We start from the raw sequence: 17,001 nt of genomic DNA on the forward strand, positions 1-17,001 counted from the left end.
GCACATGGTGGGAATTGCTGCAGCTCAGACAACATCAAAAGTTTTGAGCTCTGCAATATACCTGAACAGAAGCATATAGAGTGCTTTCATTGTAGCTACATAATAAAAAGTATGTGAAAAACAGATTTGGTATCCAATATACCATTCGATAAAGATTACTTTCTACTCAACTCAATTACCACGTTGATTTGAACATGAGGATCTTACCTTATTGACATAAAAAGTCAAATATATTCTATTCTTTGTTATCAACAACATGAAGCACATTAAATATTAAATTTCATCAGGGTTTCCCAAACTGAGGTTTGTGAAGGAGCTGGAAGACATTCCAAACATTTATAAGCAATAGGCTTTTTAGAAAGGAATCAAGGAATTATGAGTAATTTACTGCCATTTTGTGAATATTACGCAATCATGTAATCAATAAAAATTTAATTGTATTCAGATTATTTTAACAAAATAAAACATTTTAGCATTTTAACACAAATCATCATCTAATTCCAAGTATTTAATTTGTGGAATCTGATTACATAATCCAGATTTGTATCCGTTACTACCCAGTACTGTTTTTGTGCTATTGTTTATAACAACAACAACAACAACAACAACAAGTCCAATAACTTTGTATACATATGTAGGAATATTTGGTTATCATATAAATTATTCTATAAATAATTATGTATTACAGAATTAATTTTGTATAAGTATTTTGTAAAATTGAATAAAACACTCAAATTAACTGAAATACATGAAAAACGGATATTAATTTGGTTTGCTAAAGCTCTTTTTTTTTAAGACTAACTTTGCCATCAACTAACACGCATCTAAAGTTATCTAAATTTAAAAATGGACAGGAAATAAAATCTAATAAATATAAAACAATAACATTTTCCCAATATCAAGAACTACATTTATTATTATAAAAAAAAGCAATTCCTATTCCCTAATATTTATAATTATTTGTACATTACAACTTACATTTTAAAAACCAAACTCTTTGGTTGTTAGTTGGTCTCAGATTTTGGATCCCATTGCACTGTATATTTTAAAATGTCAATTTGTTACTGCACCCCTGAAATCTCACAGTTAATATCAAACATCTTTATATCAGAAATATTCCCAAATTTGAAATTCAAATAATATTGCACTAATTTTCTCAGCCAACATTGGAAAGCAATGTGCTGTTCTTGGCATACTACATGTGTTTTTAGTTTTTTTTTTAAATGTAGAAATTTTCGCCAACACCATGGTGCAACATGCTCTTTCCCCTGAACTGAGCAGATTACAGACATTTGTTTAGCAAGGGTGTCATTTTCCTGCTTAAGTGGATTAAACCTTTGCAATACCTACCCAAATAATTGACTTGACAAAATCACCTACTTTATATTAAAACAGGTACATTTGCTATAATAACGTCTCTCTTACAAACTGACTCATTTGTGACATAAGCAACATTTATTTGGGTTTCTTTTCAACTCACAAACCTGACAGTCTATTCTGAATTAATTCACTCTTTATTTACAGTAACCTTAAAGGTTGACAAATATCGGCAGATGGTGCACAAGCCTGCAGGGTTAAGATAATCGTAACATCCGTATTTTGATTCAAAACCATGTTACATCCATTAGATACACAGTTATTAAGAAACAGATCAGTTATGCAACAACAGCTGTGCCCCATGATTCAGCCCTAGTGTTTATCTGGGAGCTAACAGCTTTCTCACGGGTTTCTCCTGGCATTGCACATTAATTACAGTAAGTAGTAGCTACATTTTAAGATGTCCAAGATGTTGGGTACAATCGTCATTTCTGGAATGACCGTTCAAGCTATTGATTCTAAGCAAGAGACCAAAGGTGAATAGAATAAAAAATAGTCTCGCGTAGCCTGACGGCTGAAGGTCTGGAATCTATGGTAGCTTTCATTGGCCAAGGTCTGCCCGTGAGGCCGATTGACCGACATGTCAAACAATCAATCACATTTTGTTTTGTTCAGCGTCGCGTTTCGGTGCGTGGAAATGTCGCCACAATAACAGACCAGTGTGAATAACTCTCGAACGTATTTTAAATATTCTATGCCGCGAACTTTAAATATTTCACATACTCTTGAAAATCCAGCATTTATTTGATCCTGATAAGCGTTTGTCATCACAGTTGTAAACACAACGGCTTTCTTCTTTAGCGAGGGGGTTTGGCGTGACGGCATCTTTGTTTCCAGATGGAACGTTAAAGAAGGCGACACACACGTCTCCTGGAAATCCTGTGTAATTCAACCAATCAAACGACGACTTGAAACTCCTGAAGTGTTTCCACTTTTGTGTGCCATATGCATCAGACGTTTAGCCAACGTTCCGTGGGCGTGACGTCTGAGGCTGAGACTAGGATAAAAATAACAGCTGACTGGTTACAGGACAAGAAAATGTTATTTTATTTTAAATTTTGTGAAAATTTGTTTATGTATACGATATTTATGTTTTAGGAATAAATGGCCAGATTTACTAAACAGGGCAAATTAGCATTTAATAGCACAATACCATAAAAGCACCGATGGGAAGGGAAATTTATGCGGGTGATTTACTAACAATGCAGCCAAATCATTTCCATAATGACCAGGGTAATCTACCAAGAGCAGCGCAAATTAGTGCCTGCTTTAAGACATGCTTTGTTTGGGTGCAAATAATGTTGAAAATACCAATAATTTAACAAGCGCAGACATTAGTAAATCGCATTGCATGATTCATTTTAATACTCTCCTCCCATAAATTTTGCGTCTGAAAGGGAAAGTCCTACAAATGCATACAAGTGCCAAAATAACTGTGTTCACGCCTTTCCCTTTTCAGTGCTAATTCTCCACTGCGTGTCTTTAGTAAATCCTGACAGTACTATTTTAACGCCAAAAGACTGTTAGTAAATCTGGCCCAAAATCAGTGTTGGGGGTAACGCGTTACAAGTAACGCGAGTTACGTAATCAGATTACTTTTTTCAAGTAACTAGTAAAGTAACACATTACTTTTTAATTCACAAGAAAATATGAGTTACTTTTTCAAAGTAATGCCAGTTACTTTGCTTTCCCATTAATTGACTAACAGCTCCCCTGACCGCAGGTTGAGAGAAATCATGAGTAAGTGCAGAGGCGTTCATATTCACTGTGTGAATATGAGGCTTACTGTAGATCTAGACTAAACATGAACATTTACCCTTCTCACTTGCACAAAAACAGATTCAGTATTCCTTGAAATGAATAAAAACAGTGAGATGCAAACGCAGAATATGATGCAAACCTGCAATAATTAAATGTTAAATAAAACAAATATCCTGTATGTATTTTAATCCCATTTTATTAACCAATGTTATTTTAAATGTACTTTTCCTTCAGCCTGGGGCTGATTCATTTCACTTTTGGTGTGGAAGAGCTTTTATTTTAGCCAAAAATAGAACTTTTATATTAAAAACAAAAAAATCAAGCCCTGCCCAGATTTAAAAAGTAACACAAAAGTAATGTAATGCAAAAAAAGTTTCTACGTAATGTAATTAGTTACTCTTTTAGGGAATAATGCAATATTAGTATAGTATCATCATGTTCCTTCTTAGAGAAAAAATATGTATATGAGGATTTCCAGTCAGGCTTTAGACCATATTGTAGTACTGAAACTGCTCTCATTAGAGTTGCAAACGACCTGTTTTTTATCATCTGATCGTGGTTGTATCTCTCTATTAGTGCTACTGGATCTTAGCGCCGCGTTTGACACTATCGACCACAACATTCTTTTAAATAGACTAGAAAATTATGTTGGCATTAGAGGAAGTGCACTGGCATGGTTCAAATCGTACTTATCTGACCGCCATCAATTCATGGCAGTAAATGAAGAGGTATCATACCAATCACAAGTGCAGTATGGAGTACCTCAAGGCTCAGTACTTGGCCCCTTACTTTGCACGCTTTACATGTTATCCTTGGGAGATATCACTAGGAAACATGGTGTTAGCTTTCACTGTTATGCTGATGATACTCAGCTATATATTTCTTTGTGACCCGATGAAAATGATCAATTAGCAAAACTAACAGAATGTATAGTTGATATCAAAAACTGGATGACTAGCAGTTTCTTACTGCTAAATTCTGAAAAATTAGAGGTGTTAATTATTGGACCAAAAGCTTTTGCGTGTAATAACCTAGATCACTGTCTAATACTTGATGGCTGCTCTGTAAATTCTTCGTTATCAGCTAGGTGTCACGGTGTGTCAGGCAGGGAAACGCTGGAGACTCAGAAGGCTTCGTAATAAGTAACATTTAATAGTAAAACTCGTGGAGATTTACCCACACTAAAACACAACCAAACATAACTGAGATCAGACAAAGATTGAGGGAGAACTGAGGACTTTTAAACCTGAACCAAATAAAGGGAACTAATGAGATAATTAATAAACACAGATGGAACAGAATGATCTAATCAGGGAACATGACCAAAAAAGGACAAAACGTAACTAAACGCGAACAAACACGTGACACTAAGAACCTAGGCATACTTTTTGATAGAAATCTTTTCTTCGAAAAACATGTTTCTAGCATTTGTAAAACTGCATTTTTCCACCTTAAAAATATATCTAAATTACGACCAATGCTCTCAATGTCAAATGCAGAAACATTAATTCATGCGTTCATGACCTCAAGGCTAGATTAGTGTAATGCTTTATTGGGTGGTTGTGCTGCACGTTTAATAAACAAACTCCAGATGGTTCAAAATGCAGTAGCTAGAGTTCTTACTAGAACCAGGAAGTATGAACACATTAGCCCGGTTCTGTCAACACTGCACTGGCTCCCTATTAAACATTGTATACATTTTAAGATCTTGCTAATTACATATAAGGCCCTGAATGGTTTGGCACCTCAGTATTTGAGTGAGCTCTTATCACATTATAGTCCTTCACGTCTGCTGCGATCTCAAAACTCTGGCCATTTGATAATACCTAGAATATCAAAATCAACTGCGGGCAGAAGATCGTTTTCCTATTTAGCGTCCAAACTCTGGAACAATCTACCAAACACTGTTCGGGAAGCAGACACACTCTGTCAGTTTAAATCAAGATTAAAGACCCATCTCTTTAACCTGGCTTACACATAATACACTATCACATTTCTATAATTCAAATCCGTTAAAGGATTGTTAGGCTGCATTAATTAGGTTCCGGAACCAGGAACACTTCCCAAAACACCCGATATACTTGTTACATTGTTAGAATAATGGCATCTACGCTAATATTAGTCTGTTTCTTTCTTATTCCGAGGTCACCGTAGCCACCCAGATCCAGACTGTATCCAGATCAGATGGTCACTGCAGCCACCCGGATCAAGTCCGTATCCAGATCAGATGGTGGATCAGCACCTAGAGATGACCCTGAACATCAGCGGAGACCAAGACAACTAGATGAGCCCCAGAGACTGAACCCCTAGTGAAGACCCTGTCTCCTAGATGGCCATTGGGACAAGACCACAGGAACCAGATGAGTCCTTTGCACAATCTGACTCTGCTGCAGCCTAGATTTAAACTGCTGATTTTGTCTGGCCAGTGAAGAATGACACTATTTCGACACACTATTTCCCCATCTAAATACTGTAAAGCTGATATAAAGCCACCCAGCTTTATATCAAGCTGATGTAAAGCTGCTTTGACACAATTTGCATTGTTAAAAGCGCTGTACAAATAATAGTGACTTGACTTGATATTGTAATGCATTACTTTTAAAAGTAACTTTGCCCAATACTACCCAAAATGTTATATAAATAAGGGGAAATGATATATGAACAAACACCTCTGTAAAAATCATCAGAATATCAATAAAACTGTAAAACAGCTTGTTCCTGAAGTGAAGATTTTTTTTTGCTCAGAAAAAAAAATATTATAATAATTTTGAGAAAATCAATTAAATGTGTAAATCAGATTATTAATTTTTTCCCAGTATTTGGAAATAAGACATATTATAAAAGTAAAATATCTCAAAACAATGTGTTTTCTTTAAGTGTCTTAAGGTAAGAAATCACTAGAGATTCAAGCACTTTGAGAAAGCAAACACCGTGTTTAACATGAGACATTTTCAAGGGACATCTAGACTCCAAAACATCTAGTTTTTATTCAAGTGATGTTCTATGGGCCAAGAAATTAATAATGAAGACCTTAGATGAGCCTTCTTATCGCTATAAGTTGGCCACAAAAACTGAAGTTGGACGCAAACACAATTTCACATTCGTGTGGGTGAGAGGACTATAATTAGCTGGAATTTGTACAAGCAATATTTATTTTTATTAAATATGGCCTTCTTGTATCGTGTCATCCTTTAGGCTTCTGAATACTTGACAAAACCGAGAGTGCCATGTACACGGATAAGCTCCTGTATCAATTAATTTTGATTTGCACTTACTTGACATTTAGTACTTAGCCACAGGCTATTGATTCAACCCACTGCTCATTAAAATTAACTGGCCCAACTGGCTTGGGCTTAAAGAGCATCAGAGTCATAGCATCGTCATACAGTATTGAGCAACCTTTAAAGTTCCTCATGACCAAAACCATAAAAACCAAATAAATATCTATATCTATAGATGCATCAATTCGGAGAGACGGAAGGGGTTAAACCAAGATGAAATGACTGCACGAAAGACGAAATAAGTAAATTGTTTCAAAATCTCTATGAAAGATTGAAATCTTTATGAAAATTTATATGAAAACGAACTATAGAGATGATGAGCAGCTCTAAGGTTATTTGGATATTAGTGTTTTGACATGTCTTTACTATAACGCATAAATCAGTCAAAAAGAAGCAAAGGAAACACTTTTGGGAAGCAGCATGTTCGACAGAGTTGGTTGCCCCATAAGACCTCATTTATTTCAGACCTCTGAGTCATAACGGAAACACAGGAGCTTTGAAAGAGGCTTGTTTGTCTGTCTCTGTTGCTAAATCGAATCATATTCCTTTACTGTTGTTGTCCAGTGCAGGGAAAACCAACCAGTGCCTCAAAATTTAAAGTTAAAGTTTCTCTTTTAGAAAAGCAGCTGCTTGCTCACACGCTCTTAAATGAATAGTTCACCCATTTGCTGAAAATTGAGTTTTTCTCTTCATTAGATCAGATTAGGAGAAATTTAACATTTCATCACTTGCTCACCAATGTTTCCTCTGCAGTGAATGGGTGCCATCAGAATAAGAGTCCAAACAACTGATAAAAACATCACAATAATCCACAAGTAATGTACGCGATCCACAAGCTGCATATTTATGATAAGCAAATCCATCATTAAGATATTTTTTTAAGGCAGTGGCTATTTGCACTAAGTGTAAATAGTGACAGATGCTATTTACACTACGTGCAAATACCATATTTTTTAGTGATAGATACTATTTACACTAAGTGCAAATAGCAATGGATTCTATTTACACCAAGTGAAAATAGCAATATTTTTTATTGAGTGTAAATTATAATTTTAATTCAAATTATTAAATGGATGCCACCTTATTGGGACAATAAAGCCCTCCCTACACCTACCCTAACCTTACCCAAGGCTTTATTTTCAACTTTTTGATTATTTCCTTCATTTTTATTGAAAATAAATGCCTTTCCAATGTGATAAGATTTGAAAAGGGAGAAAAAAGTTTGGCAAAAGGCGGTCTCGAACTCGGGTCGATTGCGTCAAAAGGAAGTGCCTTACCACCTATGCCACTGAAACTGATCTGAATGAGCATCTCTTTTTTTGTGTTGACTAACCCAATCACACATTAGTGGGTGGAGTTGGTGTAAATAGCCTTTGCCAACAAGACTGGCTATTTGCACTTAGTATAAATAGACACTCTGCTTTTGTAAACTTCAAACAGTTGCTTCTGGCTAAAATAGAAGTCCTCTATCCATAATATTGCTTTCTCCAGTAAAAAACAAAACAAAACAAAACAAAAAAACTCTCATCTGAATCAGGAGAGAAATATGCACAGATTAAGCCATGCTTACAAGCGGAAACTATGGGGTAGAATTGTTGTGTAATTCCAAATATATTATGATCCGCAAATAAATCTTAGCGTTTCACTAACAAATTAAATTCACCAAAAAATTTAAAATACATAAAATTGCATGGTGGTGGCGTACAGACCTCTGGGCCCTATGCATTGTGTCACCCTTTTCCCTCACTAGTGACGCCCCTGATCACGGCTCTGGGTACAATGCCATACTGGAAGCAAACACATTTTGGAAGCGTCATGTTATTCAAGACGGCATCAATAAGCAACTCACTAATAAATAACTAGAATCAACCTCAGGATAAACATACGAGTTTGTGTTATAGGTTAAATTGCCATCATACAACAGCCAACAGCGTTTTCAAGTTTTCCAGTCAAGCCGTTTAAATTATGTATATGAGCAGCTATGTGGATCTAACAATATATAAAGCATTATAAATAATGGTAACACTTTATTTTGATGGCCCCTTTTGAACATTCTGTTGACTATAAGTAACATTGCACCTACATTTCTGCTAACACTCATTAGAGTGTTAGTAGTGTATTAGTAGATTGGTAGGGTTAGGTTTAGAATAAGTTGACGTACTTGCAAAGTTACTTACAGGCAATAGATTGTCTCTTGGGAGACCATCACAATAAAAAGTTAGCAGATATGAAGCAGACAGTTTACTAAAACTACAGTTTACTACAGTTTTATTAAAAAGTCGCCATTGTTTGGGGAGAAAAAATGGTCCGTGTATATTTTGGTCATTGGATTTTCCTTTCAGAAACGGATATTAAAAAACAAAAAACAAGTGGTTATTTGATTTTTGTTTTAAAATACAAAATATAAAATTAAAATACAAAGCGTTTCTCTTTTTCAGTGTCAAAAAGAGATGAGCGAAATTTTAAAAATGATTTGAATTTCACTTTCTATTTCGGATATCAAAAAATAAAATTACTTTAAAACAGAAACGAAAAAAAGGCCCGTTTGTTCATATTCCGAGACCGGATGTGACTAGCACTCACGTGAAAAGACCGCCACATTTGACAGTTGTGAAGAAATTAAGTTACGTGCTGTGACGACTAATTGAGCGTGAGAGCAGAGCAGACATGGAGCCATACGTTGTTTTTCGAAACAATAAAAGAGTCTCTCTCAGGGAAGAAGACATGACTGCAGAAAAAATAAGTCGCATTTTCCAGGTAAAAAATGTTATAAGCTAACGTACGATCTCTAACGATAGCTAACGTTAACGTTCGCTGGCGAAACCGTAAAACTTTTCTTTTAACGGAAACATTGTGGTGTCTGATTTTAAGAAGTTAATCTCTCAGTAGTCACTGGAAAATATTAGAACTAATTGAGAAAAATTTGGAAATAAACACTTGCGGTTATTTGATTTAAATGCATTTCTTGACAGGTCTCAGCACATAGTCTATATGTGACTGACGACGCAAATGTGGCCATTTTTCCTGGAGCTTCTGGTTTTTTTAGTACATTGGACCTTACACCAAGAGCTCACTATGAGGTTCATGGTGAGGAGGAGGACACCTCATCATCTTCAACTGCCACAGCTCGTTTTTCATTTATGCGATCACCTGCGACTGTTACTCCTAGTACATCATCATCATCTGCTCAGCGGGCTGCCTCAGCCCCCCCCAGGGCCACTGCCTCTAAAACATTTCAAAGGTAACGTTAACTTCTTAAATGACTGTGATACGATTTATAAATTTCAGGGATGCAAACGGTCATTGTGGAGAGCGCAGTGCATGTTTGCATAGCAACGACAGACGCCACGGGAAAGTCTAATATAATTAGATATAAAGGAAAAACACCTCATCACATTTGATAATATTATAATCTCCAGCTGCCTCCTTTTTAGTTGTAGTGTAATAGTTAATACTACTTGTACTTTTCATTTACATTTTAACATCCCCCCCCTGACTTTCATAACCTCTGCCAAGAAAGTGGTGAAGGTTATGTTTTTGCAGTGTCTGTCTGCATGATTATTTTAATATGATGTTCTTCCAGATCGGTTTTTCTTGCTGAGGTGGTTGGTGGGAGGTTGAGTCCCAGCAGAATGGTGGTGATCCGGTTTTTGGAAACTGAGGCTACCCTTCAGGGGATAATCGGTAAAGTTCAAGATGCCATTGGGTGTCATGACCCAATGGTATTGACTGATGTGCAGGGGAATGCCATTTTGGAGTCTGAAGGCACAACTGGTGAGAAACATTAAAGGGTTAGTTCACCCAAAAATGAAAATTATCTCAGTTTAGACTTCCTTCTTTGTCGCATCATAATTTAAGATTTTTATGATGACATCTGATAGCTAAATCACTCCTCAGAAGTGTTATAGGTGGCTGAAACTTGCTCGATCAGAAAACGTAATTAAGACATTGTTAAAATAGTCAAAGTGACTCCAGTGGCTCAACCATACGTTTATAAAGCGACAAGATTGCTTTTTGTGCGCTAAAATCAACAAAATAACGACTTTATTCCACTATTCATACGTCTTCACACAGGCTCACTGTTGGTCTACGCAGGTCATTTGAGTGGTGCGTGTGACGTTCAACCCAGAAGCTCTACGCACATAGACTAAGTAAAAACACCAAGGAAACACACAAGACCAATGCTGAAGAGAATAAATAGTGGGATAAAGTCGTTATTTTGTTGATTTTTGCACACAAAAAGTATTCTCGTCGCTTGATAAACGTATGGTTGTCTAGAGTCACTTTCACTATTTTAACAATGTCTTAATATTTTTTCTGATTGAGCAAGTTTCGGCCACCTATAACACTACTGAGGAGTGATTATCAGATGTCATCATAAAAATCTTAAATTATGATGCGACAAAGAAAGGAAGTCTTACAGGGTTAGAATAACATGTGGGTGAGTAATAACTGACATAATTTTTGTTTTTGGGTGAACTAAACTTTTAATTTTGTTTTATTTTTAAGTCTTTACTTTTGTGATTTAAAATTAGAGGGGATGAGATACACTCATGATGATTTAACCTTTTTTCTGGTTTTCACCCCTAATGTAAAGGGTCCCAGTACTGGAAACAAAATGCAAGAAAGATTCTTGCTATACAAGAACAGGCCTTCCAGGAGGTACAGGGCTCTAAAAGGAGGAGAATGAGGTCATATTAAGTATTCATATTTCTCTTATTTGTCCATATATTGAAAGGCATTGTTTATTTACTTTTATTACATGGCTTGGCTGAATTCCAATGTAGAATGCTGTCTGTTATTTCTTGATAACAGACCGTTGCCATGAAAAACAGCGCGTTGCTATGGACGCAGAACGGACTATTTTCTTTGGCGGAAGCAATACAATCGTTTTTAAATCAATAAACTCCTTTTAAAATCAATAATTCGTGGCAAATTATTTATTTATTATTTTGTAGGTAGCCATGTAATAAGCGGGATAATGTATAGTGAGCCGGTTGTTATAGTGAATAACAACTATAAGCGTCGGGATCCCGTTCAGCCTGCCGGGGTTGTTATTCACTATAACAACCGGCTCACTATACATTATCCCGCTTATTACATGGCTTGGTTTAATTCCAATGTAGAATGCGGTCTGTTATTTCTTGATAATGTATAGCGAGTCGGTAGTTATTGAGAATACAACCCCTTCAGGCTGCTCAAGATCCCTCCGCTTCGCGTCGGGCTCCCGATACAGCCTGTCGGGGTTGTATTCTTAATAACAACCTCCTCGCTATACATTATCCCTTACATATTTGTCCTTACCTTTGTTGTCCAGACTATTGAAACTTTATTTCAAATCAGCACCGGTTTGCCAACCCTTTGGCCATTAATGCTTCTGTATTTTAGTGGCTTCTATAATGTTTGGGCCAAAGATTTATTTGGCTACCACAAGCAAAACCGCTAAAACACAAACAGTATATCTATTATGTGTTTTCCTTGTAATAGCCGAAAAGATGAAGATGCTGCTGGAATTGGAGAGGTGACTGAGAAGATAGAAGAGCTTGTACTGGCATCACAGACCTTACCAGATATCACTGCAGCAATCAAAGAGCTCACCAATCTAGCTGCCACTCAAAGAGTGATCCTGACTCCTTCCCAGCTACAGACCATCAAGCAAGGATTCTGCTGTGTTATTTGTATGAGTGAGTAAACAATAGATAGTCATTGTCCCACATGTACATTTATTTTGAATCCAGTTTGATCAAGAATTGTAATTTTCCAAATATGCATTATTACATTTTTTAACCATGGTCACCTATGTCTCATCCACTACAATTAATTACATGTACAAATGCAAACCTTTGTGTTAAAACTTATGATGTAACGATACATTAACAAAAGCTGTGTCTGAAATGGCTCCCTATCCACTATATAGTGCACTATTTAGGGTGTCTGCCTATTTGTTTCGGTGTCCGAAATCTGAGTGAACGACATCATTCCCTACATTCGTTCACTACTTTTACCCACAATCCTCTCTGAATTAGAGTGTACATCCGATGTACCTATTAACCTATTATTTAGACAATATATGAAATATTAATGTTAACAACGTCACATATTATTACAATACCTGACTGTTAGTCAAACACATAAAATTGTGTTAATGCCTAAATAATATTTTAATAAAACAAAATTACCTTATTAATATTTTATTTTATTTTAACAAGTCATCTATATAAAATTGTCTAAAGCTCAGTCCTCTACACATTGAATTGTGGTAAATAGTGCTTCAGCAAGTGTACATCGGATGTACACTCTAAATCAGAGAGGATTGTGGGTAAAAGTAGTGAACAAATGTAGAGTATGATGTCGTTCAATCAGAAGTTTAAAAAAAGACCAGTTGTGGACTATAGGGTTTAAGAGCTACAGACATTTGTAGTTGGTTATATGTCATTTTCAGAAAATTCTCAAAAAAGAAGGGGTGCTGGTTAAGAGTTAAGGTCATATGGACACACTAAGAATGACTAGTTTTTCTCATTTTGTCTTTTAGAATTTATCGAGGAGCCAGTCTTCACAGAGTGTTGCCGGAGCATTATTGGCTGCAAAACATGTGTGGTACAGTGGCAGGAGACCTCTGTGCACTGTGCAAAATGTAGAGGGAACACTGCAAACAACACCATATTTGAAATTAATGGTCTGTCAGAGACATTTTCTGTTCTGAGATCCCTTTTTGAAGAGGAGTAACATGTTGAATTTTTACACAAACAAATTTACAGTTAACAGTTAAATAGAGCTAATGGCTTTTCACACATTGCGCTGAGTTGTGGTTATAAGACAGAGCAATGCCTGTTTGTATGGGGCAAAGTCATTGTTCACTGCTCTAGAGTACAGTTCTGAAATGTCTGAATAATGCTCAGCAAACTGGTTCTCAACTGTAATCTTGTCCTGTTCAGTTGAAAATGGATCAACTCCAAAAGTTGAATGCCTGGTCAGTGATGATCCCAGCTGTTGGCTGTAAAGGTCTGCTGCTTCAGCTGAATGAGGCAACAGCTCCTGTTGGATTTTTTTGGGACACCCACGGCCAGCCAAGTCATTTGGTGTTCCTTTACCTGTAAAATAAAGAACATACTGATGGTATTGAAAATTATGAATGCCTCTTGTAATCTTTGAAACACGGTTTTATTTCACCTGGAATTCTATGAGCATTCCATGACTCCACCAGCCTTGTAAGACCAATCTCACACAAGCGGCCAGTAAGGTTGGACACACAATATCTCACAAGGCTGTCATCCATGTCTATTTCCTCTTGATCCACCAACCCCATAAGTGCTGTCTTCAGTGGATAGTTGACACGATTGTTGACTTCAGGCCAGATTCGTTCAACTATATGATTCTGAATTTGCAACAAAGATGTGTAATCAGTCAATTTGTTCTGGTGGGTAAATAAATCTTAGTCTATTAAGGAAAAATGGTCATGCAGGATTCCCAGTAAATCTGTAAATGTATTAACTCAGCAGTCATTATGCACATCGACCGCCGAACAAGTAAATTTATAGTTTTACCAGGAATTCTGCTTGAAGACAAATAGGATGTAATTGCTTCTGCAGCAGTTTTTTATTAAGCTGTAACCAGATTTAAAAAAGAAACATGTTCTCAGCCAGTTAATTTTGTTTAATTAACTATAAAATTTGGAAAGCATAGTAATACCAATGACAATTTGTCTCATACATGCAAAACAACATTATACTGCTAAAGCAAAACTAATAATAGTAATAATAATAAAAAAGCAGGGATACAAGTGAATTGCTGAAGCAACCAAACAAACTGTTGAGCTGTACCTTTGTGGATGAAGTCTGTATATATGGCCTTCGCTCCTGATTATGGCGGTGAGATGACAGCAGCTCCTGCATGAAAAGCGTCAAATAAAACTCCTTGCCATGATCTACTCGTACCTGGTCCCACATACCATAGGCAAGTACTGCAGGCCTATTGGATAAAAAAGTGTTTTATTTTGTGCAAAACTTTTCAAACTTAACTGTTATTAGTTATTCTCAGTATAATAGGCTTCATAACAATATACTGTAGATGTTCAACAGTTATTATATGTTTTATATTCTATCATGAATGTTAGCCATGTGTATGCACTTTCTTTATTGTCCACAATAATAATAATTGCCATTACCTGAAAACATCTTCATAGATGGCAAGGTTGTTTTTTATAGGCATTGTAGAATGACCAACAATCTTTTTGCTAAAGCCATCAATGGCTAAAACATGGGTGACCCCAAACATAGCCAGTTTTTCGTTTTGGTCCATATGAACCTTTTGACCCATGTAATCAGCTTGATATGGTATGGGGTTGAGATTGCGGGCACCCTAAGAGAGATAGGAAAACGATGTAACTATTTCACACAAAAATAAATCTCATTAGTCCTATATGGCTGCATATTTTACAAATATAACCTATTGTCTATTTGTGTCTCTATCAAAAAAGTAAAATGAAAATTAGGGGTTTGTTCTGATTATAGGCTTAATATAAATATCTGCAAGTTTTTAATCTTAATCTAAGTAACTGCAGCTAAACAGCAAAAAAATAAAACACAGACAAAAAAAAAAAAACATTATCTCATATTTACACATAAATTCCATCCACATATTTGATTATGTATTAGAGAGAGGAGACAGTAACAGACCTGACGTCTTGCTTCATGGTATGGCTGATGAATAGTTCTGAGCGCTGATCCAATTCGTATCTCTGCAGCATGCACTCCTTTCGTGGCGAGATACCCCTTCATCATCTTTCTTCCATATGTAGGTCCAGTCTAGAAAATAAAAAATATACAGCCTGTCTTTTTCTACGTTCCAAATATTTACCAACTGATGTCTGTTTAATGAAATAAAACGTTTTTGTGTTATGGAATGTATCAGTGTTGTGAGGATTATGTTAACTGTGACTTAGAAACTATTTATAAACAATGGAAGGCTGAGGCTATTTATTGGGATTTATGTACCATTCGTAATAAACGGGCATAAAAGATGCCAGCCAAATAAATTTGATAAGACATATAAATGCGGGACATACTGTGCATATCACATGTTCTCTCTCTCTCTCTCTCTCTCTCTCTTAACTTCAATTCTTAAATCTATAAAATTTACTGTAGGCTATAGTACATTTTTTGAGAGGTATATATTTTGGGACAGTTTACAGCCATTTATTTATTTTTTAATCTCAATAACAATAATTCTCATATTGCAGACCAGTCAATTGTAAATTGGTTTACAGACCCATGTTCAGTGCTGACTTGACTGTTTTTATTTCAACCATCTCTCTCTCTCTCTCTCTCTCTGTCTCTCTCTCTCTCTAATTCAATAGGGCTTTATTGGCATGAAAGTTTTTTGAAACAATGTTGCCAAAGCATATACAAATAAAATATATACATAATATATACAAACACAATAAAACAGTTATATGAACAATAATAAAATAATAATAATAAATTTAATACTCTCTCTCTCTCTGTAGTAAAAAAAAAAAAAAGCAGGATCATACCTCGGTTATAGCTTTTGCCACCTCCAACTCCAAATGTGCGTCAGGGAGTCCCATCAAACTTAATCCATTTTCACTGCAAAATCTCCTCACGTTTCTTGCGGAACATCCTCTTGCTCCCCCATTTACTTGTGATATCTGCGCTGAGATTTCTGTGGATGACAGGCCTTGTTTTGCCATGTCTAAAATCATAACTGAGTAAGGTTCTAAAGACATTTTATTCTGGGCTAAGCACGGCTAAGCACTGTCAAATGTGGCGGTCTTGTCACGTGAGTGCTAGTCACATCCGGTCTCGGAATATGAACAAAAGGGCCTTTTTTTCGTTTCTGTTTTAAAGTAATTTTATTTTTTGATATCCGAAATAGAAAGTGAAATTCAAATCATTTTTAAAATTTCGCTCATCTCTTTTTGACACTGAAAAAGAGAAACGCTTTGTATTTTAATTTTATATTTTGTATTTTAAAACAAAAATCAAATAACCACTTGTTTTTTGTTTTTTAATATCCGTTTCTGAAAGGAAAATCCAATGACCAAAATATACACGGACCAAAAATACACATGGGTTCTTTTTTAAATTTGGTGCGGGTGTGTTGAATATAAATGCATATAAATGTAAGATGGGATATTTATTGGTTAAAACACTTGATCACACAAACAATATTTCAAATAAATCAGACTTACTCTCACGTGTTTGAGTTCCTGTTTGTCCATATTTGGTTCTGTTCCTGTTCATTATGAGTTAATGTGGTTTAAGCTGTGTTTAATTATCCTCGTATATTCCTGTGAATTTATAGATTGTTCTGTCCCTTGCTTCCTTGTCTGGTATTGTTTGTCTATTCCCTGTCCTACGTGTGTGTTCCTGCCTGTAAATCTACATTGTGGATTATTAAACTAGTATTGAATGTTAAACTCCTGCATCTCCGTGCTCCCTCGTCTCCTACACAGTAGGCAGACCGTGGCATAATACCAGACCCAAAAATAGTAAGCGTCGCTCCTTTTCCCTGTTCTGTTTTCACGTTTTTTGAAGAGTCTTTTGTTTTTCCCTGTTTCTCC

The 17,001-nt window shown here is 35.9% G+C and overlaps 2 protein-coding genes across 2 annotated transcripts; one reads left to right on the forward strand and one right to left on the reverse strand.

Annotated features, from left to right (window-relative positions):
- Positions 1-9,000: 9,000 nt before the first annotated feature.
- Positions 9,001-12,111, forward strand: LOC306865863 (uncharacterized protein; the record flags this gene model as incomplete). The annotated part of the gene is made up of 5 exons (XM_079410689.1): positions 9,001-9,176; positions 9,392-9,660; positions 10,003-10,193; positions 11,017-11,110; positions 11,907-12,111. Exons 1-5 carry the CDS (start codon positions 9,087-9,089, stop codon positions 12,109-12,111), a joined length of 849 nt encoding a protein of 282 aa, XP_079266815.1. The 5' UTR covers positions 9,001-9,086.
- A 16-nt stretch (positions 12,112-12,127) lies between these two features.
- LOC306866059 (uncharacterized protein) lies at positions 12,128-16,225 on the reverse strand. Its single transcript, XM_079411034.1, has 7 exons — positions 15,952-16,225; positions 15,095-15,223; positions 14,584-14,777; positions 14,240-14,387; positions 13,590-13,794; positions 12,717-13,510; positions 12,128-12,436 (listed from the first exon to the last, which is right to left on the reverse strand). The coding sequence occupies exons 1-6, from the start codon at positions 16,162-16,164 to the stop codon at positions 13,206-13,208; spliced, it is 1,194 nt and encodes a 397-aa protein (XP_079267160.1). The 5' UTR covers positions 16,165-16,225; the 3' UTR covers positions 12,128-12,436; positions 12,717-13,205.
- Positions 16,226-17,001: the final 776 nt, after the last annotated feature.

This window comes from Barbus barbus (genome assembly GCF_936440315.1).
Source record: "Barbus barbus genome assembly, chromosome: 47".
In the NCBI taxonomy this organism is placed as follows: Eukaryota; Metazoa; Chordata; class Actinopteri; order Cypriniformes; family Cyprinidae; genus Barbus; species Barbus barbus.

What these genes read in the sequence shown, in the direction of transcription:
- LOC306866059 (XM_079411034.1), bottom strand. Translation starts at nt 16,164, where the DNA reads ATGTCTTTAGAACCTTACTCAGTTATGATTTTAGACATGGCAAAACAA. An exon ending in ACCATGAAGCAAGACGTCAG is followed by an intron (nt 14,778 to 15,094) that starts GTCTGTTACTGT and finishes TATCTCTCTTAG; the next exon opens with GGTGCCCGCAATCTCAACCC. An exon ending in GAATGCTCATAGAATTCCAG is followed by an intron (nt 13,511 to 13,589) that starts GTGAAATAAAAC and finishes TTTATTTTACAG; the next exon opens with GTAAAGGAACACCAAATGAC.